Raw genomic sequence first — 26,600 nt, 5'->3', positions numbered from 1 at the left:
AAGATTAGCTCAGTAGGTACTTTTTTTCGTAAAAATTTTTTCCAATTTTCAATTAACAATTTCATAGGTTTACCTATTTATTGGTAATTTTATTACCTTAAAATGTTATAGTGTAGTAATTTTTAACAATTAGACAATGGCGCAAGTAGGAAGAAAATCTCTAAAATTGACAAAGTAATAAATCACTATCTAAACCATAGACGTATATATTAACATAGACTCAGCAGTCTGTAGAGCCAAGTGACGGCACCATTTTTTTCGATGTTAGTTGTTCTGTATTATTACATCAAGTAAGTATAGCAGCGTCTTTTTTGGGCAGGGAAAGAGAAGAGTAGCAATGCGCTAGAGAGGGATAGATCGAACAACCGCAAGAGATCTTGTCGTTAGTACGTGCGGCCGGTATGCTCGGTCTATGTTAAATATATATATATATATATATATATATATATATATATATACATATACATATACAATTGTATATACGTCCATATTCTAAACACGGAACTAAATATGTGAATGTATTTAAGATAGTATATGCCGTAGGAGCAAATTTGCTAGTCTTTGTATTTAAATTTGTAAACATCAGCATACTATCGCGATTTTAAAGTTATTTCCTATCATCAGACAGGAGATCCACACTAATTCACAGAATGATTGCCGGTATAAGCAATCTCCCACTTGCTGACCAACGGCTTCGGGCGGATGAGTTAGTAGGTGGTAGGGCACTCTTTTGTCCTGGGGCTGAGAAACCTGCCCCAAATTCGGAAGAATCAGTGGTTTGGTCAACGGCATAATAATATAGAAGGCAACAAGAAACCACTATATTAACGATCCCTATGGATATCTCTAGTACAATCATAATGGCTGTACAACACAACACAAACTCGTTTAATGATTATGGACATCGGAGACCAAGATCCGGCAAGAGAGGTGATTCCCATGACCACAGGGTCTCCCGGGTCGTTAATATGCAAAATCCCTGTGAAATGCCCAATAACACACCAATAAGAAAAATCCACACGAATTGTCTGAAGAGAATATATAAAAATCCAATGCGCAATAAATTTATGATTGCGCATTGGACAGATGTATGTCAATCACTTGATCCGAAAGCAAGCCTGTGTCTTCCATTTCTATTGCGACTTTTTAGATGGCAAGGAACGCAAAAAAAGAATTAGAATGTAAGTGCTTTTAGAAACTAAACATAAAAGTTATAGTTTATAGAAATTAAAATATCTTGTCCAATTTTTAAGATTTCTGCATATTATACAATTTCAATTTATAACTTCTCTCATACCAAGTAAAGTATACGTTAATAGCTAACGGGAATGAAGCTAGTAGACTCATATACTTATTTATTTATACTGCGAAAATACACCTGCATATACATTATATATAATCGCAAGCATTCGTGTTTACTACGTTACTACGTAGCAGCATCATTAATAAGGGTAAAGGATGTTAAATATTGCAAAAATAATTGAAAACTAACAAGTTGAGTTAACTAAAGCACTTTTCCTGGTTGACGTTAGATGTTATATTTCTCCGTTAATATATATCAAGAATATATAGCAAATATTATGTAAATAGAGCGTACAAGAAGTTTGAATAGAAGTTTGTCTGAGAGATAAGAAATCATGTACAGGATGACAATTTGAAGACCAACTTAGGTTATAGTTGACATTATAAGAGGATTAATAGTTTTTTTTAAGTATATTAAGATATAAATAGATCGCTTGTCAAGTTTTCTTCAATAAATTTCCGAGAATATCAACATACATTATCTTTTTGTGGACGTTGTGAATGCTGTTGTGATTTTAGACACAACATTTTGTTTATTACCTTTTAAATAATTAACAATCATCGTTGAACTATTCGGCAGAATATTACGGAGCGAGTTGGTTTGATCTAAGATGATTTTACAAAATTTCTTCTATAAAAATCATCGTCACAGAAATCTTGAAGTAGCTACATTTGATAAGGATGAAACTATACCTTTTTAGTGATTTTCTTACAGTCTCCTCTTTATTTTACTACTGTTTATACGGAGGTGGAAGGCTTTTCAGCAAATGCTCCCATATAATTATTTTTTTAAAGAGGCGTCGTCGTAAGTTGCATCGAGCTAATAGTTCCTGAAGTTCCATAACATATGTTACAAGATAGACTCCTAGTGAACCAGAATAAAGGAAGAAATTGTGCTCTATTGGTTTGACCATGAGTGGAAAAATGCAATAAAAGAGAAAAATGAAGCCTAAAGAAAGATGCTTACCCGATGAACTAGAACAACTCTAGAGAATTACCAGACAAAGAGAAGAAAAGAAAAGCGGATACATAAAAGAAAAATGGAACCAATTGAATAAGGAACTTACATGTATGTAGAAATCTTTAACAGAGAGAAAGAATTCGAAGTATTCTATAAAAAAATTAATATCAACAGAAAAGAATTCAAGGCAAACACAAGTCAATGCAGAAGTCAGAGTGGTGGCCTATTAACAACAAGGAAAGCTGTATTGAATAGATGGGTGGAATAATTTAACCAGATACTTAATATAGAGGAAGAAGAAGAAATCCTGGAAAGCCAAAGAGATGATGTAAACGAAACGATTATTGAAGTTAAAGACGCAGTTAAACTAGGCAGAAACAAATCACCCGTAATATATAATTTCCCAGCTTAACTATATAAAGAAGGTAGCCACGAAATCATAATGGCACTATTCATCTTCTTTTTCTTCAAGTGCCATCTTCGTTCCGAAGGTTGGCGATCATCAGGGCTATACGTATTTTCGAAACTGCTGACCGAAACAATTCGTTGCTGCTACAGCTATACCATTCCCGTAGACTCTTTAGCCAGGAGTTTCGTCTTCTTCCTATGGACCTTTTTCCTGCTATTTTCCCTTGCATAATTATTCGAAGCAGTTCATATCTTTCGCCACTATTCATCACATATTTATATACTACATAGCAGCATACGACTCTGTACATAGAAAACAAATGTTCAAAGCAATGGAAGAGCTAGGAGTAACTAAATTAGTTTGGATCGCTCAGAAATAGAAGAGGAAATCAAACCAGTCAACAAAAAAATAACGACCAAAATATTTAAGCACAACTTAGCCAATACTATGAAGCTCGAAGAACACGCAATATTAGTTGAGAGTTTTAACAATGTGAGAGTGGTAGCCTAGTAGAGAGTAAGTAGGGAGCCTAGAGAACAATCTAAAGAGGAGACAAATAGATCATAAGAGTTACTAAACAACCTCCCATTAATTTAGCAAAATAGAAATCTAATAAAGCAAATAAAAGCCCTACATGAGTAACTAGGAAACTAAATGTAGTAACCTGACAACAAATAGAACAAATAAAAAAAGATAGGGCACGGAAGGGAACAAAAAAGCAACAACAGACAATTCCACAGCAAAATCTAATCTATAAAAAGGAGAAGAGTGAACTCAATATCAAAGGCTATATAAATGTACGCAGTATAAATGTAGCTACCAAGCGAAATCAATATCAACCAATACAGACGGAATATCTACTACATAAGAAATTATCACGAGCTAAAACTCGAGGAAGAAAATTGAAAACAGCATCATAGAAAATACTAGTATCATTAGCAAGAGAATAACAATATTTTTACTTTTGATACTGCAGCTCTGAATGAATCTACAGAACTAAATTTATACCACTTCCCCAAATTATTTATCCAGAAAATGGGCCTTCTGCAAATACTCTTTTTTTCTTGTAATTGAACCAGTATTATCTTATCTCCATCTGTCCATCTAGCTTATTTTTAATATATTTCTGTAGCATCACATCTCAAATGCTTTTAATCGATCACTAATTTCTTTCTTTAAGGTCCAGTTCTTCATTCCATAGAACAGCACGGAAAACAATAGTAGCGGAATATATAATACAGTAAAACCTCCATTAACCGAAATATTTCGGGGGGAGGCCGTTTCGGATAACAAGAATTTCGGTTAAAAATAAAATTGTTTTTTATAGTATTCTTGGTCAAAGAATATAATATAAAGTAATAAAATCAAGGAAAATGAACAAGTTTAACATGCTTTTTTAAAGAAATCTTCTCTGTTCTTTTGCGTTTTTGTTTGACAACGATGTTTTGCTTCATCTTTCATTTGCAGAACGTCATGAGTTTGCCACATTCGATTGTTCGACGAAAAGTAAAGCAATCTGAAAAGGACAAAACTTTATGCAAAGACAACAAAAATTAAGAACCTAGTCGTGTCCTTAACTAATTAGGCCTACTGTATAAAGTTCTTACCTCTACGGAATTGAAAATAATTGAAGGCAACGCGAGTCGGCGGTCTCGTGCTGCCTGTTGTCTGTTGGGTCGTCATATTCGTCGTCTGATACGCTCAGGTTGTCTGGATGAAGAACCATATCAATGATGTTCTGGTCGAGGAATTCACTTTCTGAGTCATGGGCTGCTAACCACTCACGTATCTCTTCTTGGTTAATTTCGTCACATCCCGGCAAATTTTTTTATTAAAGGGTTATTTTTTTCTGTCGTTTCTTTACCATTTTCTTCTTCAGGATCGTCAATCAAAATCCCATCAAAAAGTTTGTTCCAGCATTTGAAGATTTGATCTTGGCCCACGACTCAGTAGACCAATAAACAACATGTTTCATTGTTAAAGATTTGAGAATCAACACTTTTGGATTAATTTGTCTTCTGTAATAACAGATATCTTAAGAATGCTCCTCTATAATGTCTGTTGAATGAATCTATTACTCCCTGGTCTAACGGCTGAATTAAGCTCGTGACATTCCGTGGCAAAAGTCTGACAATTCTCTCCATTTTGTAGATTTTGAGGGTGAGTTACCGCATTGTCAACAAGCAACAATGCTTTGATGGAAAGGTTTTTTGATTTTAAAAAGGATTTTACACTTGGGACGAATTCATGTTAGAACCATTCTGGTCGACATCCATGAGCTTTTTTGACCTTTATAAAAAGCTGGAAGTGCTTGTTCGGAAATATATTTTAGAGCTCTTGGTTTTTTTGATTTCCCACCACACATAGGCATCAATCGGTGAGTGAAATTAATGGAATTGTTTACGTTTTGCGATAAAAATTTACTTTTTATTGACGAAATTATTGAAACTCAGCCGTTTCGGTTAAACGAGGTTTCGATTGAAAAGGTTTCGGTTAAGGGAGGTTTTACTATATTCTTATTTTCAATTATAAGCTAAGGTCACTGCTGTACAGCCCTTTTCTCATTTTATTAAATATTGATCTTGCTTGTCCAATTTTCATTCTTATTTCTTCTGTATGGTCGTTATCCTCGTTTACAATTTTATTGATAGGTCTGACGTTAACTTTTATTCCGATCGATTTATTCGACTAATTTTTGTATTATTTCTTCCGAATACAAATTAAACAGCAATGGCAAAAACACACAACTCTGCTTCACTCCTCTTTGTATCGCTATTTAGTTAGAGAATTCTTTCTCCACTCTAACGTTGGCGGTCTGATTAAAATACAGATAAGCTATTATTCTAATATCTTTGTTATCTATATTTTTATATCAAAGCAATTTTATTAGGTAATTATGACTTTACTAAGAGCCTTATTGTAATCGATAAAACAAGTGTACAGTGGTTGATTGACATCCATACACATTTGAATCAATACGTTTACTCCAAATAATGCTTCTCGTATGTCCATAGCATTTCTAAAACAAACTGGGATTCACCAATATCTTATCCCAGTTTTCTATATATTCTCAAACTATAAATTTGAGAACTCATTTATGATTCTGTTCATTGTGGAATTTATGACGGCCTAAATATTATAGTAGTCCGGTAAAATAAGGATGCAACCTCGGAATGAAAGATAATAAGCTGAAAATTTGCATACGTCTTTATTTTGATGGTATAAAACTTACCTCAAAAGTCTCATATAATCACGTGTCCGCGACTTAAGATATTTAAGGTCAAAGGTCACGAAAATGAGTTTTCTGCAAATATCTCGTTTCCCTTACACTTTATGACATTTAAGGTGGTAAGAAAAATTGTAGAATGGAAAATTCTCTTCAATTTTTGTCTCAAGTACTTTTATGTGCCTTCAACCCTTCTTAAGATAGAGCGCAAAGAGTGGGGGACCGCTTACCTGTGTATACGGTAACGCGAAGTCAGCCAGTAGGATTCAATAAAAATAAGTTATATAGTTAATTATTCACTTAAAATACTATAATTATCATTAAATTTTTATTATTTATTATTTAATATACTATTATTATAGATATTAATTATAAAATATATATTTTATTTTTAACAAACATACAATATTAAATGAAATATTTCAAATGAACTTTAATGATATTTTTAACAGCTGTATATACGATAAATTAAGATCAAGTGCAGAATTCAACAATAATCATTTTTATATTTAATTAAATACTGAAAAAATCATATTTATTATTTTTTAAAATTATATATTTATTTATTAATCCAATAATCGATTTATTAAAGTTACAAATATAATATATATTCTTTTATTATGTATGGTTAATATTTTTGTATTAATTTTCATCTTCATCGTCTTCTTCTTCTTCCTCTGGCTGCTCAATATCGGATTCATCATCATCATTCTCGTTTATTAAAGTATCAGAATAAAAATATTCAATAATATCAGGTGCATATTTACTTTCTTCATTGAAATCATCTGAAGTTGATGAAGCGTTTAGACATGATTGTCCATTACACTGCCCACAAATTAAAGTACATTGCAATCCTGATTTCCTGCATCCGCAATTAGAACCACAACCTTTCTTGCAATTGCAAAATATTGTATTTAGCAGTTCGGTAAAGAAATACTAACGCAGAGAAATAGCTCTACCCTACCATTCCCATCATCAAGTGAAATATCCCTCCACCGCTATTGTGCGTATATACATAGAAGTCCCAAACTCATTCGCCACGGTGTGTAGAAAGTCATATTAAAAAAAAACCGGTTAGGTCATATATAACAAAGGAGCATCTGCTACAGCTTCGCAGAAACAGCAACCGCCGTACAAGAGATTTGTATTTCAAGATATAATATTCGTAGTAATATGGACGAAAAGTATTTTATTTAATATTGTATGTTTGTTAAAAATAAAATAAATATTATATCAAAAATATATATTTTATAATTAATATCTATAAATATAGTTTATTAAATAATAAATAATAAAAATTTAATGATAATAATAGTATTTTATGTGAATAATTAACTATATAACTTATTATTTATTGAATCGTACTGGCTGACTTCGCGTTACCGTATACACAGGTAAGCGGTCCCCCACTCTTTGCGCTCTATCTTAAGAAGGGTTGAAGGTACATAAAAGTACTTGAGACAAAAATTGAAGAAAATTTTCCATTCTACAATTTTTTTTACCACCTTAAATGTCATAAAGTGTAAGGGAAACGAGATATTCGCAGAAAACTCATTTTCGTGATCTTTGACCTTTAATATCTTAATTCGCGGACACGTGATTATATGAGACTTTTGAGGTAAGTTTTATACCATCAAAATAAAGACGTATGCAAATTTTCAGCTTATTATCTTTCATTCCGAGGTTTGCCCCCTTTTTTGCCTTATTTTACTGGATTATAGGAGAAAAACCAGCAGAAGTAGAGTAATCAGAAGAAAAATATACCCCAACAAAGCACACTAGTAAAAGAAAGTAAATTGAACTATCTCCTTCTCACAGTTCATAAAAGAAAGAGTGAGCAACAAAATATACAAAGTACAAACGTGGTCGACAAACAAACCAGGTAAATAAGGAACTGAAGAAGAGAAAGGAATCGCGACGAATGGTCTAAGGTCATCTAAGAATCCATACAGAGATCCTTATATGCTAGAAGAGCACAACGACCGTTGCACACACACACACACACACACACACACACACACACACACACACACATTGATTTTTGTAAAACCCCAGCTCCGAGTGACATGTATGTTCCAATGGAACAGTGGAACCCACATGTCCGAAGATAAAACCGGTCACTCTCCGTAATGGAGTGATACCTATCTGATCCCCAAGCTATAACCAACCACCCCTCCCCATCGCAGGACATAACGAATGAGGAGGCTTTGTACTGAAAGTTACTTTGGATGCCATGGGTAATGGGACATCCTCTGTTTTACTTTATGTAGTTAAGAAAACTGTTTTTTGGGGTAAATAAAAAAACTTAGCTACATCGACAATATGTACCGCAATAGCAAGCGAAATATTAAAGAGAAATAATTGTAGGAAAAGAGATATGACCTCTTAATTTAATATATCATTGAAGAATGAGACCTATTTATAATAATTAAATTTTAAAGAAATAATATAGTTCTTTTACTCAATTAATATGGTTATTATTGTTAATTCAAATAGAACTAACACTGAACTAATTAATTACCTCTAGATTTAGGACTTCCATCCTCTTTGGAACTCCCATCCTCACTGCTCCCTTCGTTACTTTTCCTCATCGGCGACCTCCTCCTATCGATCTCAGGTCTGCTGTCGCCCAGCTTCATAAGCGGGTTCATTCGAGTGGGCCTTGATACAAAAACGTCCATATCTGGAGAGTTTCCCCTGAGACCGATGGGCGAACTGCCTCTGAACTGCCCAGAAGATCCTTGGTCATCGTAAATGTCTTCGGATTGAGTTCTTCTAGGAGATCGTCGTCTGTAAGTTGGGGAGGTGGACTCGTTCGAGATTTCTTGGTTCTTGAGATTAGCTTGGTGTAAGGCTAAGGATGGGTAGTTGTTGATGTCTTGTTTGCGGGGCAGGCTGTTGTAGGGTCGGAGCTCTGGGGAGCCTCGTATAGCGCTCCATCTTGGAGTGGGATCTAATTAAAACAAAGACATATGTGTGAAATATTTATCTAACAAGTGTTATTAAAATAGTGTCATTATTATGTTATAAATTGGCTATTGCTGAAATGGCTAAAATGGATGTCATAATACGAAATTATTTAAATCCTAGTGATCAATATTTGAGTTTCTAAAACAAAAAAATTTTCAGAAAACACTTAGCATATATTAAAATGCATCTGGTTTATTTAATATAGCGGTATTTACATTGATACAATCATAATATGATAAATATAATACTAAAAATACAGTATTACACTTTTGCACATTACAGTCCCGGCTCAAATTATTTATCACCTCCCGATGGCAACGAATTTTAAAGAATTTAGCTGTCAAACATAGAAGATCCACCAAAAAGGAAGAACTAAATAATTGCATACTAAAGATATAATCATCAAGTTTCTCTGGGTCACATCACATGTTGGAATAGCAGGTAACGAAGCAGCAGGTAAATGCCAAAGAAGCTATAAACGACAACAGTATCCCCATATCACCACAATCTGTACGCATGGATCTAAAAAGCTACTTCATAAAGCACCAGTTCGAGAACTGGAACAATAAATGGAAATCCACACCATCAAAGCTTCAAGAGATAAAAAATAAGATTGGGCCATGGCAACCACACGAGGTATACAGACGAAAGCACATAATTATTTCTATTTACGACTTGGACACATCCAGTTTTCTCATGAACATTTGTTTAAGAAAGAAGAACGACCAATTTGTGATGAGTGCGGTTCAGCCCTTACAGTGAAACATGTGCTAGTGGAAAAGTGCGAAAAGTTCAATCGTAACAGAATTAAATACCATTTACCAAACAGTCTTAAAGACATTTTAAATTCAAAAAACTCTATAGATAACCTACTTTTTGTTTTTAAAAGACTTTAATTAACAAAGTGTAACTAACTGTTACCGTTCCGCTAATAACCTTATTAGGTTGCCAATTTGCCTTTAGGATATGTTCTTGTCACAGAAAGCTCCATACCAAAATGTACCAATTAATAAACCACCTCTCAGTAATTCTAAAAAAGCGGATATGTTATCTTGGTTGATAGAAAAAAATAATGCTATCAACAAAAAAATATAAATGTTTCTCAGAAAGATAACGGTCTTTCGTATTTTATGAAAGCTGTACTATTCTCGTAAAAAATAAACTAATGTAGACTTGATAGATATACCTTAGAATGTCCTATAGTATATTTGAAGAATAAGCTGGAGTAAATTCTCAGAAAAAAAAACTAAATTGTTAAGCATATTTTAGTACGTGTGCTTTTCGTACAACGTCAATATTTTAGCTTATTTTACGTTGGGTTTGACTATTTAGATAGAAATTTTTCCATGTCACATGGACTATCGTAAAATTTAAATACCTGCTATTGTTAGAACTGTGTAGGCTAGGGTTTTTTCAGCTGGTCACAGACGTACTTTAAGGGTATTACATTATTTGTTTCGGTTTGTTAGATATTTAAACCATTTTCAAAGCATATTATATTTATATAAATCTGTTTATTTTAGTAACGTTATTTATGGTTATTTTTGTCGTTATGATAATGACCCATTAAATAACAAGAAATAAAGAAACTCTTAAAATACACAGGTATTTAGTTAATGGTCTTTTGATAGATTAGATAGAAAAAGTCGATTAGCGAAAGATGGTTTCTGATAAATGTGAACGCTATCTTAAATAGTATAAATTTCGATTTTGTTTGGAAAACCAATGATTAATAAAATGGTTAATGGTCTTTAAATAGTCATTCATTAATATCAGAAAATTTTTGTTTAGTCGATTATAAGCGAGTGAAGAGATCTGACACAGTTGTTTTTTGCAAGAGTGAATAGTGAGTTTATAGAATATGGAATTAACGTGTGATTATACACCAGTTAAAAAATTAAAGTTGAATCATTTATCACTTAACGAAAAGAGTGTTATCCTTAACGTCTACAATTATTTTAAGCAACACAATCCTTCCAATACTGTTGATAGTATAGTTGAAATTTCGTCTAAAGTAATGGGATATTCAAAATCAACTGTATATAACATTTTAAAAGAGGAAAAATCAGCTGGTATAACGCCACCCAAACCGAGACCAGGAAGACCAAAATTGTCGAAAGTGAATGTGGATGAATTCTTCAAAAATGCAATTCGTAGAATGGTCCACTCATTTTTTTTTAACAAACAAATACCAACTTTAGATAAAGTTTTACAAGCCATTACCGACGATCCCGATTTACCCACAATAAGTAGAGACCAACTTTGGAAAGTTTTGCATGAGTTAAACTTTAAGTATGAAAAAGTGGGCAGACAGTCAATGCTTATCGATTCCGAAGAAATTGTGTGTTGGAGACGAGACTACCTCAGAAAAATAAAAAAAATGAGGACAGAAAATAAGAACATTTATTATTTAGATGAAACGTGGGTTAATGAAGGTCATACTGTAGGGAGAGTTTGGAAAGACAAAACTATAAAAACATGTCGACAAGCATTTCTGGAAGGATATTCACCTGGTTTCAAGGAACCAACAGGTAAAGGTCGACGATTAATTGTTACCCATATAGGTAGTATGAATGGATTTCTTAAGGAGGGTTTACTTTTGTTTGAATCAAAAAAGACCTGTGATTATCACGAAGAGATGAACGGAGACGTGTTTGAAGAATATTTCGAACAGATGATTGAATTCATACCTAAAAATTCAGTTATTGTGATGGACAATGCAAGTTACCACTCTAGATTAGTTGAACGTTTACCAACTACTCAATGGAGGAAAGATGAAATTGCAATGTGGTTAACTTCTAAGAATTTAATCTTTGACGATACAATGACAAAAGCAGAATTATTAGAGCTTGCTAAAATTAATAAACAAAATTATAAAAAATATGTCATTGAGGAAATAGCCAAAAAACGAGGAATTGAAATACTTCGCCTACCACCGTATCATTGCGAGCTAAATCCGATTGAATTAGTATGGGCCGAAGTTAAAAGTAATGTTGCTCGAAATAATACAACTTTTAAATTGTCAGATGTTACTATTCTTTTTCATAAATCAATATCCGAAGTAACGACTGAACATTGGCAAAAATGTATTAATCACGTTATGGATATTGAGAAAAATATGTGGAAGCTTGATCATATAATAGATAGCAGTATAGAACCTATAATAATTCATCCCGGATCGGATAACACTTCGTCTGAAACAGAATATGAGGAAGCTTAACTTTAAACTGTAGCTCAGAAGTTTATTTTACATTTGAACTAATTGCCGACAACTTCATTGTTTATTTTTTATTTATTTTTTATTGCTAATATAATTTTCATTCTTATTTCCAATATTATTAGTATTAAGAATATTATTATTTATTAATAGGAATATATAAAAATTTACAGTTTTTCTGTATGTATTTTACGTTTCAGTATAATTTATTGTATTTTATTATTTTATATTAACTGTATGTTTCACAAATAATAGAATTTTTATTCTTTTTATGTATATCTTTTTATTTTAAACCAGTATTGGATTGGATTACTTTGTTCTAAATATCCAAATAAATTTAAGGCAAACTTTTCTTTTAAGATTACGTTTTAGTTAGAAGATGTGCACGCCTATGTATTTCGAGGTGCGAAGATTAGTATTCTGAGAATTTACTCCAGCTTATTCTTCAAATATACTATAGATGTACATATCTGCTACTTTGAAAAAAAAACAACACTTATTTAACTAAACGTTCAAATACTAGAAACAACGAGAAACAACAATAAATCGATACAAGTATAACAAACACTTCAACTTGATTGCACAGATTAATACTATCTAAAAAAGTGCAGTGAATGTGCAAAAACAAGTAAATGTATTCGAATTCGACTAAAAGTACTGTAAAAAGCGAAGGTAAGTTGTAACCATTACTTAAAAAAGATTTATTACTGTTTATATTTGCGTATATTTAAAGGTATTTAAAATAAATTGTTCTCATATCTTTCTCTAACAGATAACTTGATAAAAGAGTCGTGCATTAATCCGTTTTTATTAATATTAAATAGTATTATCATTTATTATTAGCGTTTTTAAACTAAAAAATCGTGACTTTAATATAGCTCAAACAATGAATATTAATTGTGGAATTTTAACAAAATGATTTGTCTTCGTTTGTTTAAAAATAAGACAAGAAAAAAACAACTTGGGCTATAGTCGGTTCACAATTTGTTGATAGCTCACTACAAGTTTAACGCTAATTAGAAAACTGAAATACAGAGAGGATAGGTAATACGATATAATTGTAAAAACCAACCTAAAACTGACGGTTTAAGACGTTTTCGACTAACCCACCTTATATCTGAAGGAATACAATACCTTATAATCCTATTACGGGGGTATTTTGAATGGTTAGAGATGAACGACCAGTGTCGTAGAGTATATGATTGAAACATTTATTTGAACTAAATAAATATATTTTTTAAATTGTACTTATGTAAATTGTATTTTTTAATAAAACTTATTTATTTTATTCAAAAATAAAAAGTTTCTTGCCATTTGTAAAAGATACATTTATTTAATTAAGGAAAAAGGCGCCAAATGTCGCCTGGCAAAATTTCCAATGTGTTTTAAATGTATCCATTATTTTCGAATCCGGAGAAAACTAATAAATATTTTTGAAAAATTTAAACGCAGAATGAAAGATTACATTATTACTCAGGGCAGAAAGTCCCTGAAAACTTCTACAATGTTTATTTTAATATGTTATGTAACAGGGGTGAAAATAAAAGAGAAAATATAGAATAATTTTTAATTGAAAATATTGCATGCAAAAGAAACTTTTTATTTATTCTAAAAAATATTTCATTCTGCCTTTAAATTTTTCAAAAATGCTTTTTAGTTTTCTCAGGTTTTGAAAAAAAAATGGATACATTTAAAACACATTGAACATTTTGACAAGCGACATTTTGCGCCTTTCCCCTTTAATACCTTACGATTACAACTACTATTACTTACCTTATATAATTACGATTAAAAAACTATTCAAATTCAAAATAAATAGGATCAACTTCGGAATCCGAGTCGTATTGAGGGTTAATAATTAGGTTAATAATCTCTACGGTCGCATCAATTATGTTATCAAGATCCCACATTTTTTGTTCTTCTTCTATTATATGTCTTACTGCATCTTTCCAGTTTTGTTTTGTAATATGTTATAAAGACATATAACAATTCACGTACAGCTTGTATTTTATATGACGTATTTTTTCTAGCCACATAACTTTTCATTTGTGCCCAAATGAGTTCAATTGGATTTATTTCGCAGTGGTAGGGTGGAAGTCTAAAGACTGTGATGTTTCGCCTTTCCGCCATTTTGTCAACTACGTATTTCTTGAACTTAGATTTGTGTTGCCGGGCAATTTTTAAAAGTTCTGCTTTTACCATTCCATCTTCGTAAGGCAGATACTTATTCCGCAGCCAGTCAAGAATATCCTGTTTCTTCCACGCATTCGCTAGAAGTCTTTCTACTAGTCGTGAATGATAAGGTGCATTATCTAATACTATAATTGAATTTGGTGGTATGTGTTCAATCATTTGCTCAAAATACTCTTCGAAAACATCAGCTGTCATCTCCTCGTGATAGTCTTTTGTGCTTTTGGAATGAAATTCCAACAAACCATGCTTAACAAATCCTTTTTCACTGCCAATGTGAGAAATTATTAATCTACTGCCTTTACCAGAAGGTGGGGAGATACCAGTAGACCAACCTTCCATAAAGGCTTGCCTGGAGCTTAATATATTTTTATCTGACCAAATTTTTTTTAGAGTATGACCTTAGTTTACCCACGTTTCATCCTGGTAGAAGATGGGCCTTTCTTCAGCCCGGAATTTTCGTATGAATCTTAGATAATTTCTTCTCCAACATCATCTTCTCCTCCCGGTCAATCAAAAGTGATTTTCGGTCTGATTTCTCCCACCGGAAATTTAATTCTTTTAAAACTTGCCACAATTTAGTTCGTCCGATATGAGGCAAATCCGGGTCGTCTCTAACTTCTTGTAAAATTTTATTTGGGTTTGGTATTTCTTCTTTGAACAAAAAAAAATCCATGAATTTTCCTTCGAATACCATTTTTGGCAAATTCATCAATTTCAATAGGCTTTATCCCTCTCTTTAAGTGTTCGTTTGTGTTTGGGTTAGCTATACCGTCTTTTTTTCTTTCTGATAGGAACCTATATAAAATTGACTCTCCTACGCCAGTCATGTTGGCACAACTTTCGACTATGTTGCGAACAGTGTTTGTGAGATTCTGAGAAACCAGAGCATCGTGAACATTCAGGACAATAGTCTTCTCTCTTGGTGAATAGACAGACTTACTGACTGTACGCAACAGTACCGGTGTAAAACTTGATGCTGAAGCCATCACAAACAATCCAACAAAACGAGCACTAGCGAAAGGTACGTATATGTTCGTACGTATATGGAATAAAAAATCACTCACGCACTGCATATAATTCGCAAAAGAAATATTCGAGACGCTAATTACTGCCGTAGACGCGGAAACACCGACGAGCCGTAAATTACATGCGATCAAAAACGTACTAAACAAAAAAATTGTTTTCGTTCGTAATAAATTCACCCTTTCAAGTTAAGTTTTGAATATAATTATATTATTAAAAATCTGGGGAATTCCATCTTAATTATCTTGCAACGAATAGTACCTTCGGATATGAATTCCAGGTTTTCTAGTAAAGTGATTAAACGCGAAGATTAGTATTGAAATATCCAAAGAGATAAGGTATTCTTATTTACAAAATTGTTAATGGTTAAATTTTTATTTTTATTAATATAATATAATAACCAACATTAGCCGTGAAAGTTTTAATTGTTTTTTTGCTAAATATATTAGTATTAAAATATTATCAATATTATATATAACAGTATTAAAATATTATATTATTATTTAATGAATAAACACCTTAGCAACGCCTATGATTTACGACCGTTTCATGAATTTGAGGCATATTTCGTGCTCTCAACAATTTGTTAACGAAGAATACATGATTTTTGTAAGAAAAATGTTTATTAGATAATAAATTAGATTAACTACTCATAAAAAATTTTTATTTGAAAAATTGCTTTATTAAAAAATGGTTTTATTAATAGAAAAACCATATCGGGCAACATCACAGAACGTTTTCGGAATAAGTCTTCCATTATCAGTGCTATCTTAAAAGTATTACCACTTTAGCAAATGTGAAAGTTAACATTTTAAGATAAAATTAAAGTTCACGTGAAAATATTTACGATGAGGGAGTGAAATCTCGACTAAGATTTATCTCGATCTCGATAATAAGAACGTTTATTTTGTAAATAATTTCGATGAAAACACAATATGTATTTAATTTCTGAGATAGTTTAAGTCTTAAAGAATCCTATGAAATTTGCTAAATGTGTCTAGCATCATTCATAGGGCAAGTTCAATAGTTTAAATAATTAGCCTCAGGGATATTTACATAACAACATTTAATTTTGTTAACAAAAAAATTAATAAAATTTATAAATTAGTGCAAAAAAACTGCTTTTTTGCAATCCGTAAATTATTTGTCAATTTTAATTGAAAAAACGGGAAAATAAAGATATTCTTGATATAAAAAAATTATATAAATATTTTTTATTTAAAATATAAGGGAAAAAACTAGACAAAAAATCAAATTGTGGCCATAAATTATTGTTTAAAAAAAACACCAGGTAAAAATACGAGTACCTTTTCATCTATTCGTCATCTAGTAACCCCCACCTATGTCTTAAAAGCTTCAGATATCTGCGAAAAATTTTGCCATGAAATCGATGATTTTTGCATAACCAGACTGGGCTAATGGGTTTGGAATATGGTAAAAGAGGTCAGAATTCGATAATGATGGAAAGAAAAGATATCATATCCTGAAGACACAAGTACCTCAGACAAATAAAAACATTGAGGTAGAAGGATAATGTAAACCTTGTTTATACCGATGAATCTTGGACTAACGTTGATGCTTCGGTCAAAAAGTAATGGAGGAACACAACGATCAAGAATCCACGAGATGCCTTCATAAAAGGACTGGACTGAAAGCTCCAACCCAAAGAGGTCCTTGGTTTGCTCTTCTTCATTCTGTAAGAGAAACTGGTTTTGTGACATGGGCCAAATTGACTTTTTTGGCCAAGAAGGGAACCGCTGATTATCACGACGAAATGGACGAGGATCTATATAAAGAATGGTTTGAGAAGACGGTAATTCCAAACTTGCCAAAAGACATAAGAAAACGTCATCTTGGATAACGCGTAATACCACTCCCGCAAATTTGATTTCCTGAAAAAATTGTGGAACAAAAGGCAAATTAAGGATTGGCTAATCAAAAAGAACATTTTCTTCGAGACAGATTACCTAAAAGGTTAATTACTGGATACTGCGGAATTTAGAGAAGAGTACAAGTATAAAATTTAAATAATTTCAAAAAATATGGCGTTAAGATTTTGAAACTGCCGCCTTACCATTTCGAGCTGAACCCGATTGAGATGTTGTGGAGTCAAGGTAAAAGGTATGTGGCTTCAAACAATGTCAATTTTAAAGAAAAAACTGTAAAACGGTTGATAAAAAAAGCTTAACAATGTGTATCTAAAGAGCAGTGGCATAATTATGTGAACCCCGTCAAGAAAGTAGAAGAAAAAATGTTTGCAATGGATAATTTGCAGGAAGATATTGAACCGTGATAGTTAATATAGGGAATGATTAAGAGGATGAGGACCATTTAAATATGGATTGCGATTAGTATTACTACTACTACTAAGGATTTCCACAGTTTTCACTGTCTTCCTTCACTCAACCGTTTTCTCCAATTTTCCCTGTCATTCCAGTCTCCATCTCGCAGGGTTCTTTTCTCCATAGCCTCATCGATTTCATCTCTGAATGACCTTCGGGGTCTTCCTCTCTTTCTTCTTCCAATCGGGCTCCATTCTGTGATTTTGTTTATCCAGCGTCCTCTGTCCGCTCTTCTGACGTGGCCGTACCAGGATAGTCTCTTCTCCTCTATATAGTCGATTATGTCTGATTGCACTCCCATTCTCCGCTGAATCTCTGCGTTTTCAATTCTGTCTCTTTTTGTAAGTCTACAGCTTCTCCTCAGGAACTCCATTTCTACTGCTCTTATTCTACCTCTATTTCTCTTGTTTATTGTCCAGTTTTCGGACCCATATGTCAGGATACTTCTTGTCAGGGTGTTATATATTCTCTTTTTTGTCTTTATCGTAATGTTCTTATCCCACAACACTGAGTTTAGTTGTCTTATACAGTTTCTTGTTTGTCTCAGTCTGTTGTTTATATCTTCTTCTGTTGTTCCCTGGTTCGATATTATGGTTCCTAAATACTTGAATTTATCTGTTCCATTTATTTGTCTTCCCTCGTCTATCTCTAGGTTTCTCATATCCTTGTTTTCTGTTGTTAGGTATTCGGTTTTCTCTAAGTTTATTTCCATGTCGTTGTTTTTATATTCTTCTTCTAGTTTTCTGAGCATAAAGCTGAGATCTTCTTCATCTTGTGCGATGACTACTCGATCGTCGGCAAAACTTAAGGTGTATAGGTATTCGTCTCTTACTGGTATGCCCATTCCTTCGCACTTTCTCCTCCATGGTTTGAGTGTCTTTTCCAAGAATATTTTAAACAGAGTAGGGGACGTAGCACAGCCTTGTAGAAGTCCATTTGTTGTCTTAAATGGATTGTAGGCTTTATTTCCACATTTAATAGCTACTTTGTTTTCTTTGTATAGTGCTTTAACTGCTTTTATTAGTGTTTGTCGGATTCCGAGATCATTCATTGCTTCCCATAATTTGACTCTAGGTATTGAGTCATATGCTTTCTTTAGATCAACAAAGGCCAGATGGACCGGTCTACCTTTTGCCATTTTCTTCTCTATCAGTTGTTCTAATGTGTACGTATGATCTAGGCATGATTTTCCTACTGTGAACCCTGCTTGGTCTTCTCCAATTTTTCCTATTATTTCAGTTTCTAGTTTTTCTTTAATAATTTTTCCGTAAAGTCTACCTACCGACGATATTATACTAATTCCTCTATAGTTTTCACATTTTTTCCTGTTTCCTTTCTTATGTATGGATGTGATGTATGCTTGTGTCCATTCCGCAGGTAGTTCTTCTCCATTTAGTCCTCTTTCGAACATTTTATGTAGCATGCGGAATAACTTTTCCGTTCCGTTTTTATTAGTTCGTTTGGTATTCCTCCGGGTCCTTTGGCTTTTTTGTTCTTCAATGTCTTGATTGCTCTCTTAACTTCTGCCAGGCTTATTTCTATCTGGTCGTATGCCCCATTTCCTGCATGTTCTATATTCTCTTCCTGAAATTGGGGACGGTTTTCTGTAAGTAGTTCTACGTAGTATTCTTGCCACTCGTTTTCACTAATTTTGCCGATCTGGGTTTTCTCTGTCTTATTTCGTTGAAGTGCTTTTAATATTCGCCATGATTCTGAATTTCTCGTTCCTCCGATATGTCGTTCTATCTCTGTGCATGCTTGTTCCCATCGTTCGTTCGCGATTAGTATTAATTAACGAGAAACATCTCATATTTAATGTTGATTTATTTTTTTAGTACTCTACGTACAGTACATTTCAGTTATGATATTCTCGTGTATTTTATGTAGATATATTCACCGTGTCGTATAGGGTAAACTACTTGCATTTTTTTGTATATATCTATATAAGTATTTACGAGGTATTAGATATTTTATGTATACAGGCATTTTTTATAGAATTAATTTTTTTTTGTTTGTTCTCTTATTTAACTTAGTTAAATTAATAAGTAAAGGTTTTTGAAACGAAGCGGGTACGGTTCTGATTTCTCACTCTATCGCCAAACTACCAAACACCTACCACTGTGCCGACATGAGCGGCATCGCTGCGCGCCGTAAGACCAACACTGCATTCTAACTGTGGCTTCTTCTATAGAAATGCCACCTCATACTCTACAGTATACAACTATAGTCATACCCTGACCTTTAATTAAACGACAAATTACAAACTCAGTTGTAGGACTAAACCTATATGACTATTCTTAAAATAAAAAAAAATCAGACAAGCGACTAATTACTCTATACCTTTTTCTATAATATTTTTATTTGTTCTTTAATTTCCAGGAAATATACCACTGCTAATAAATAGTAACTTTTAAGTTTACTATCTCGATATGAGATAGCAACTATTTCGTTTTGTTTATAAACATTTCCAAATTCTTATAATTAATTGTTGATTGATTTTTTTGCACCGAGAACGGCTGACCTTTGTTCTATAAAAACGGACGTATAATCAATGATTTCAAATAAAAACAAGATAACCTTATATTTTTAAATGGCACCATAGATGCAGTTGTTTGTTTGTAATGGAAGGAGATATAAATACCAATAGTGATTTGTTTCCTCTTTTTATTCAGGAGAAGGTCTTGCTGTATCCCATGCTGCATAAAATACGTGCTCCTTAAATGTCCAAAAATCTCAGGCCGTAATAATGAAAGAAACTTATCGAATATAACAAAATTATATATAAGTGATGGATTTGACCGATTCTTAAAACACTAAAAACTTTTGTTTTTTACACTTTCACAAAATGTTTTACAATTTATTGTCACTACACCTGTTTCGGCAGTCTCAGAGAGAAGAGCTGTTTGTCTTAAGTTGGTTATCCAGAATTATATCTGCTAAGGACTTTATTTTAAATATGGAAATTGATTATTTAAAGAATAACTACGATCTAGAAGGTAAAGTGCCAACGTAGAATCTGTTTTTCTATTATTGAAAGCCCTTTTGTGTACTGCTATACGTTTGTTAAATGTTCTACCAGTTTGACCGATGTAAGTTTTTGAGCAGTCACCATAAGTTTCTATTCACCACTGTCTAAGTATTATTTTTTTTGGCCTTGTTGTTCTTAATATATTTGCTTAAGTTAGATAATAATCTTTGTTGTAATTTGCTCTGATTAATCCACTTTGGCGACAATGTAGCCTTTCTTATGCAGTTTTTAATTTAAAATTTTGTTTATTATTTGTTCATTATACCCATTGTTTACTGCTATTTGGGATGATGAATTATGTATACTTGTGTCAGTATGACATACGGAGGACTCATTTTTGTTTTGAAGTCTCAAAATTTTTAAATTAAGAAATTTTATGGATTGATTTTGTTTTATTTCGATATGTTTTATAATGTAAAATAAGAATTGGTCAAGTTGCCTATTAGGTCCTTTAAAGTACACCAGTATGTTGTCCACCCTAATTAAAATTACTCTCGATTGACAGCCAATAAAGATCCATGTACTACAAGTCTTTATGACAACATGCAATAGAACAGATGAAGAAGTGGAAGAGATGTACCAGTTATTAAACAGTAACATCGCTAATATACCCAAAAAAGAACCAGTCATAATATTAGGTGATTGGAACGCAAAAATAGGCAAAGCAACAACAGAAGATCTGCTGACAGGAACAGTTGGTGGGTTTGGAATAGGTGAACGAAATGAGAGAGGAGAAAGGCTATTACAATTTGTCATCGACACTGAACTTAGTATCATGAACACCATGTTTAAGCATCATCCGCGAAGACTATCAACTTGGAGTTCACTGGGGGGAAGATATAAAACCAAATAGATTATATTCTTGTCAGCAAAAGATGGAACAGTTCAGTAGTCAACGTAAAGACAAAACCAGCGTCTGATTGCGGAACAGACCATAAACTGTTACAATCCGAATTCCGTATCAAATTTCTCACTTATGCAAATTTCAAGAAGATGTAAAGTTTTTTTTTACCAAATGAAATTTATCTAGATTTTTTGAGTAATTGAAAAAAAAATCGCTCTCCTAGTAAGTATTCCTACTACAGAAACTTTTGTTCTAGTAAAAAACTCTTTAGAGGCCATAATATTACAAATCCAATTATTACATTACAAGTTAATAGTTCCTGAAGGAGTAGAAGACGAGCACCATAGAAGACCTGTTGAGAGACTCTTAGGCAGGATATGTCGGTAAAGGGGATTTAGTTTTAATCGAAAGCTATTTAATGATAGGTTTTCAGATAAACAGAGATATCGTTACAAAACCGAAAATACGTTGTAAGGTTTTTTATCACGCTGTAAGGTTTTTTAAGGTTCTGAGACGGTCAGTTTTATTGAATACTTCAGTTTTATTAAACATAAAACGCGTTTTTTTGTAAATACCCATCAATATTAATTATTTCCCTTGCCTTTACAAAACCTCAAGGCAGAATAATTGGCTGCGAATCTACCCCACAACCTTATTAGGTATAATAGGAAATAACTACCGATGTGTGGATATGTGTAACAAGACGGTTCACAAAGGAAAATAAAAAAAACTGACAAAGGTTTCTGACTAATTGGCCTTCTTCATTGCGTAGATGAGGTGATCGATAGCGAGCTTCAAACTCCCATCATACTAATGGATTGTATGTAAGGGAACGGTTTGTGGTACACTGAGAAAACACATGAAAGACTATTCGATCACAAATGAGAATGTGCATTTAAAGGGTTGCCCCACTAAATAATACAATGAAACCTTTGCATCTAGACTTAGTTAAACATACAGTGAATGACTAAAGGATTTACGAGCACGATAGGGCTTTCAAGAATTGCAATGCAATTTCGCAATATTCGAAAATGATAAGAAACTGTAAGTGTAAATAGTTTAGGAGGTAAAGTGAAGACCATCTATCTATCGTCCGTCGGCAAATTCAAACAAAAATATAACTTCCAGACTATATTTTACCACATTTAGTCCAGACAAATTAATATATGTATTTAATATATTTTTTACCACCAAAAGATGAGATGTTTTACTCATATATTGCTTCAAATATAATGTACAGAATAATTTTGAATTACGTTCCGCTAATGAACTTGCTTTTTTGTCCTAAAAAGCAGTGGCGGCTGGTGTGGTAAAATTTTGGGTAGGCCAAGCCAGCAAATTACATATAGCTATGTGTAATCAGTGACGGATCCATAGTTGTATCTTTGCAACTAGCTTGTCTAGATAGATGTGCATTGTTTTTTTTATAGCCCTTTTTCTATCCGAATTGTCGAATAAAAGCCTCTCCCATTTCTCGCCATTCATCCCTGTTGTGTGCTAGGCGTTTCCACATTGGTCCTGCGACTCTTTTGATATCGTCGCTCCAGCGCATTTGAGGTCTTCCTCTTGGTCTCTTCACATCGTACGGTCGCCAGTTTGCGACTTCTTTGTTCCATCTACCATCTTCGAGACGTTCGTTGTGTCCGGCCCATTTCCATTTTAATTTAGCTGCTTGTTTCGCGGCGTCCTTTATTTTTGTTTTGTTCCGGATTGCTTCGTTCGTTTGCCGATCTATTAGTGAGATACCAAGCATCTGTCGTTCCATGGCTCGCTGAGTTTTTCGAATCTTGTCCATGTTCTTTTTTGTGAATGTCCAGGTTTGAGCTCCGTAAGTGAGAACGGGAAGGATACAAGAATCGAACACTTTGGTTCCAAGGTTTTGGGGTATCTTTTTGTCTTTCAGTATGTATGAGAATTTTCCAAATGCGGCCCATCCCATTCTTACTCGTCTGCTTATTTCGGTAGTTTGGTTTTCTTTGTTTACCTTGATATTCTGACCCAGATATATGTATTCTTCTACATGTTCCACTTTTGTTCCTTGGATGGTTATAGTCGGTTGATCATCTTTGTGCATTGTGCATTGCTTTAATTTTGAATTGTATTGAAATTTTGTTGTGAGTGGTTATAATAATTGTAGTATTTTTTTGTTGTTTGTTTTTTTTAAACTGTCTATTTGTGTATAAAGAAAATGTTTAGACCATGGAAAAAATTACCTACAGTTTTTCGTGCATGGGAGCAAGAGAACCCAAGTAGTGGCAGAGAAAGTGTAGTAGTCAACAATCTTTTAAGTGTAAGTATACGAAAAACAATGACACTGAGACTGTAACTGTAGAAAAGTGTTTAAGACTTCCAAAGAAAAGGATTGTTTTGAATGAACAATCTAAGAGAATTTGTATGAACGTTTACAAAAATCTTCAAAATGATTCTGAAAATAGTTGTAAAGGCAGTATTATAAGAAAAGCGGCCTTTCTAATAGGAATTCCGTATTCTACCAAGCGCGACATCGTGAAAAGTTTTGTTAAAAAGAGAAATACAAGATTGGATGCTGGGAAATCTAAACAAATTAATATCGTGACTGCTAAATGTTTAAGGAATTTGGTTTACAAGGAATACAAAAAAATGTAATACCAACAACTGATATTATATACACCAAACTTGTTGCGATGGGAAGAAGCTGCCCTAAAACCACTTTACGTAGACGGCTGAAAAAACTTGGGTTCAAATACGAAATCGTTAATAAACGGGTGGCTATTATGGAAATAAGAGGATAGTACACTTTGCGAAAAAAAAAAAAAAAATAGACAAATGTAGTGTAGATTATCATCAGAATATGAATTCTACTAAGAGTCTTAATGAGTCTTGCTAAGATGAAATACGTAAAAGGGAATATGCAGAGACACTATAAGTGAAATCAAATCCTAACTGTCTTTTCTTTATGTACTGTATATTGCATTCTCAATGTATTGTATAGTACGTCAATCCTTTCACCTAATCAATTTTTTACAGTTATCATCTAATCAACATTATATTATAGTACCAACTCTCTTACGTAATTTAGGTTATAGTTGTTTGCTTGATTCTTCTTCTTCTCATGGCGCCGTCTCCTTTCGAAGGTTGGCGATCCAAATGGCAATTGTAGTTTTGGAAACTGCTGCGCGAAAGATCTCTGCGGATGAGCGGCCGAACCATCTCCTCAGGTCTTTTAGCCACTAGTTCTGGCGTCTTCCTACTAATCTTTTGCCATGTACTTTTCCTTCTAGTATAACTTGAAGTAATTCGTATCTTTCGCCTCTCAACACATGACCCAAGTATTGCATTTTCCTTTCTTTGATTATTCTAAGTAATTCTTTTTGTTTACACATGCGACGAAGTACCTCAACATTAGTAACTCTTTGTACCCATGGAATTCTCAACGTTCGTCTATATATATACATCTCAAAGGCATCTATTCTTTTTTCTATTTCAGAGTCCATTGTCCAACTTTCACAGCCATACAGTAAGACAGAAAAAACGTAACACAAGATGTCATGTAACATCTGATCATTCGGATTCTGAGCTGCAGACTAAGGTCTGATCTTGTAATAAATGTTTTCATGCTCATGGATGCTTTTCTTGCTTATTCGATTCTGATGCTTTTTTTTTGCTTGATTGTTATTTTGTATTTAATTTACAATTTGATTTTAATCTTTGTATTATATGTTTATTCCTTTTTCATGTTGTTCTTCCTTTAGCTTTTAGTTTTTGTTAAAAACAAACACCTATGTACTGAGCCTTAATAATGAACATCAGCCTCGAAACCAGTAGCCTACAAATTCTACTATAATAAAAACTTACCTAAGACTTTGAGGAATGACTTATCTCTTATATATTAGAAAATAAAAACTAAGAAAGAATTATTATTACGATGGAATCCTACCTAGCTGTCTAAACAGCCCCAAACATATATTTTTCGATATAGCTCTCCTCTCCCTTCTCCCATGATCTTTATTATAGGTAGGATCATTTGTCCATCTCATTTATGGTGACTTTCTTTAACGTCCGTGTTTGAACGGTCTCCAGTCTATAAGTATCTTTTTCCATCTCTTCTTTTTTTGCCTTGTCGATGGAATTTCATGATTCTTTTTGTAAATGTCCATTAATTGATTTAATATTTTGAATATTTTTGAATGATTAAATATTTTTATCTTTAGGAATTGGAGATATTTTTTGTTCTGTAGTAGGTATATAGGAAAGTTTTCCGATTAAGGCACAGAAAGTACAGATAAGTAAAACATTACTTATCGCTCATTTTAAAGTCCCATTTGGGCAAAAAATAATATTTTACGACAGTTTTTTTACATCGGTTCAATATATCGCAAAATATGCACATATATTACCGTACTAAAGACCCTCCAGCCCTTTTGTTAAACGAAAAAAATTCTTTATTTTTTTTAATCACTATACATTTTATTTTTTAATTTTTTCCAAACCAATCCGCTACAACAAATGGATGTGCTGGTTTCCACAAATACGGCTGAAATATCTTCAGTCGCCCTTGGGCTAGGGAGTGCACAATATCCGAACGCAGCAGCTTTTATATTTTTTCGAAGTCCTGGTTTACAACTGAGCTTCCGCAAACGAAACAGCCTCACTGAAAGTTTAATGGAAAAGGGGGACGAGAGGGAAGGAAGGAATTGGCTATATGAAAAATGGAACACTTTCTGAACCTTTACGATGTGACAATCAATAGACGAAGTGTACTGCAAATGGGGGCTTGCAATATAAATGTTCACGTGGAAACAAATTTGACGATTCTGCCGCAAATGCCGTGATATTTGTAATCTCTGTTGAATCTGTTCAATTGATTTATTTTGTTTGATAACACTTAATATTTTCTTTAGAGAAATTCCTACTCCTTGAGAAAATTGCGACTTATACAAACATTGACTATATTCAATTGCCATTCTAGCATCTTATTTATTTATTAAACCGTTTTGAAATAATATATTAAACACTTTGATTATTTTTTATTTCAACGATTCTACTTGTTGGTTTTTGTAGAACTGCTCGAGGAAATTCACTAAACCAGACAAAAAGTATATAAAT

General features: G+C 33.0%; 1 protein-coding gene across 5 annotated transcripts in view; it reads right to left on the bottom strand.

Annotated features, from left to right (window-relative positions):
* The window catches only part of btsz (bitesize), a 513,708-nt gene that overhangs the window by 193,969 nt on the left and 293,139 nt on the right, over positions 1–26,600 (bottom strand). For all 5 annotated transcript variants that reach the window (XM_072528865.1, XM_072528866.1, XM_072528867.1 and 2 more), the window contains one exon: positions 8,420–8,851. In XM_072528865.1, the coding sequence (XP_072384966.1) occupies positions 8,420–8,851 (432 nt within the window). The remainder of the gene's footprint in view (positions 1–8,419; positions 8,852–26,600) is intronic.

This window comes from Diabrotica undecimpunctata, chromosome 4, assembly GCF_040954645.1.
Source record: "Diabrotica undecimpunctata isolate CICGRU chromosome 4, icDiaUnde3, whole genome shotgun sequence".
NCBI lineage: Eukaryota > Metazoa > Arthropoda > Insecta > Coleoptera > Chrysomelidae > Diabrotica > Diabrotica undecimpunctata.
This window is presented reverse-complemented; position numbering and strand designations above follow the sequence as displayed.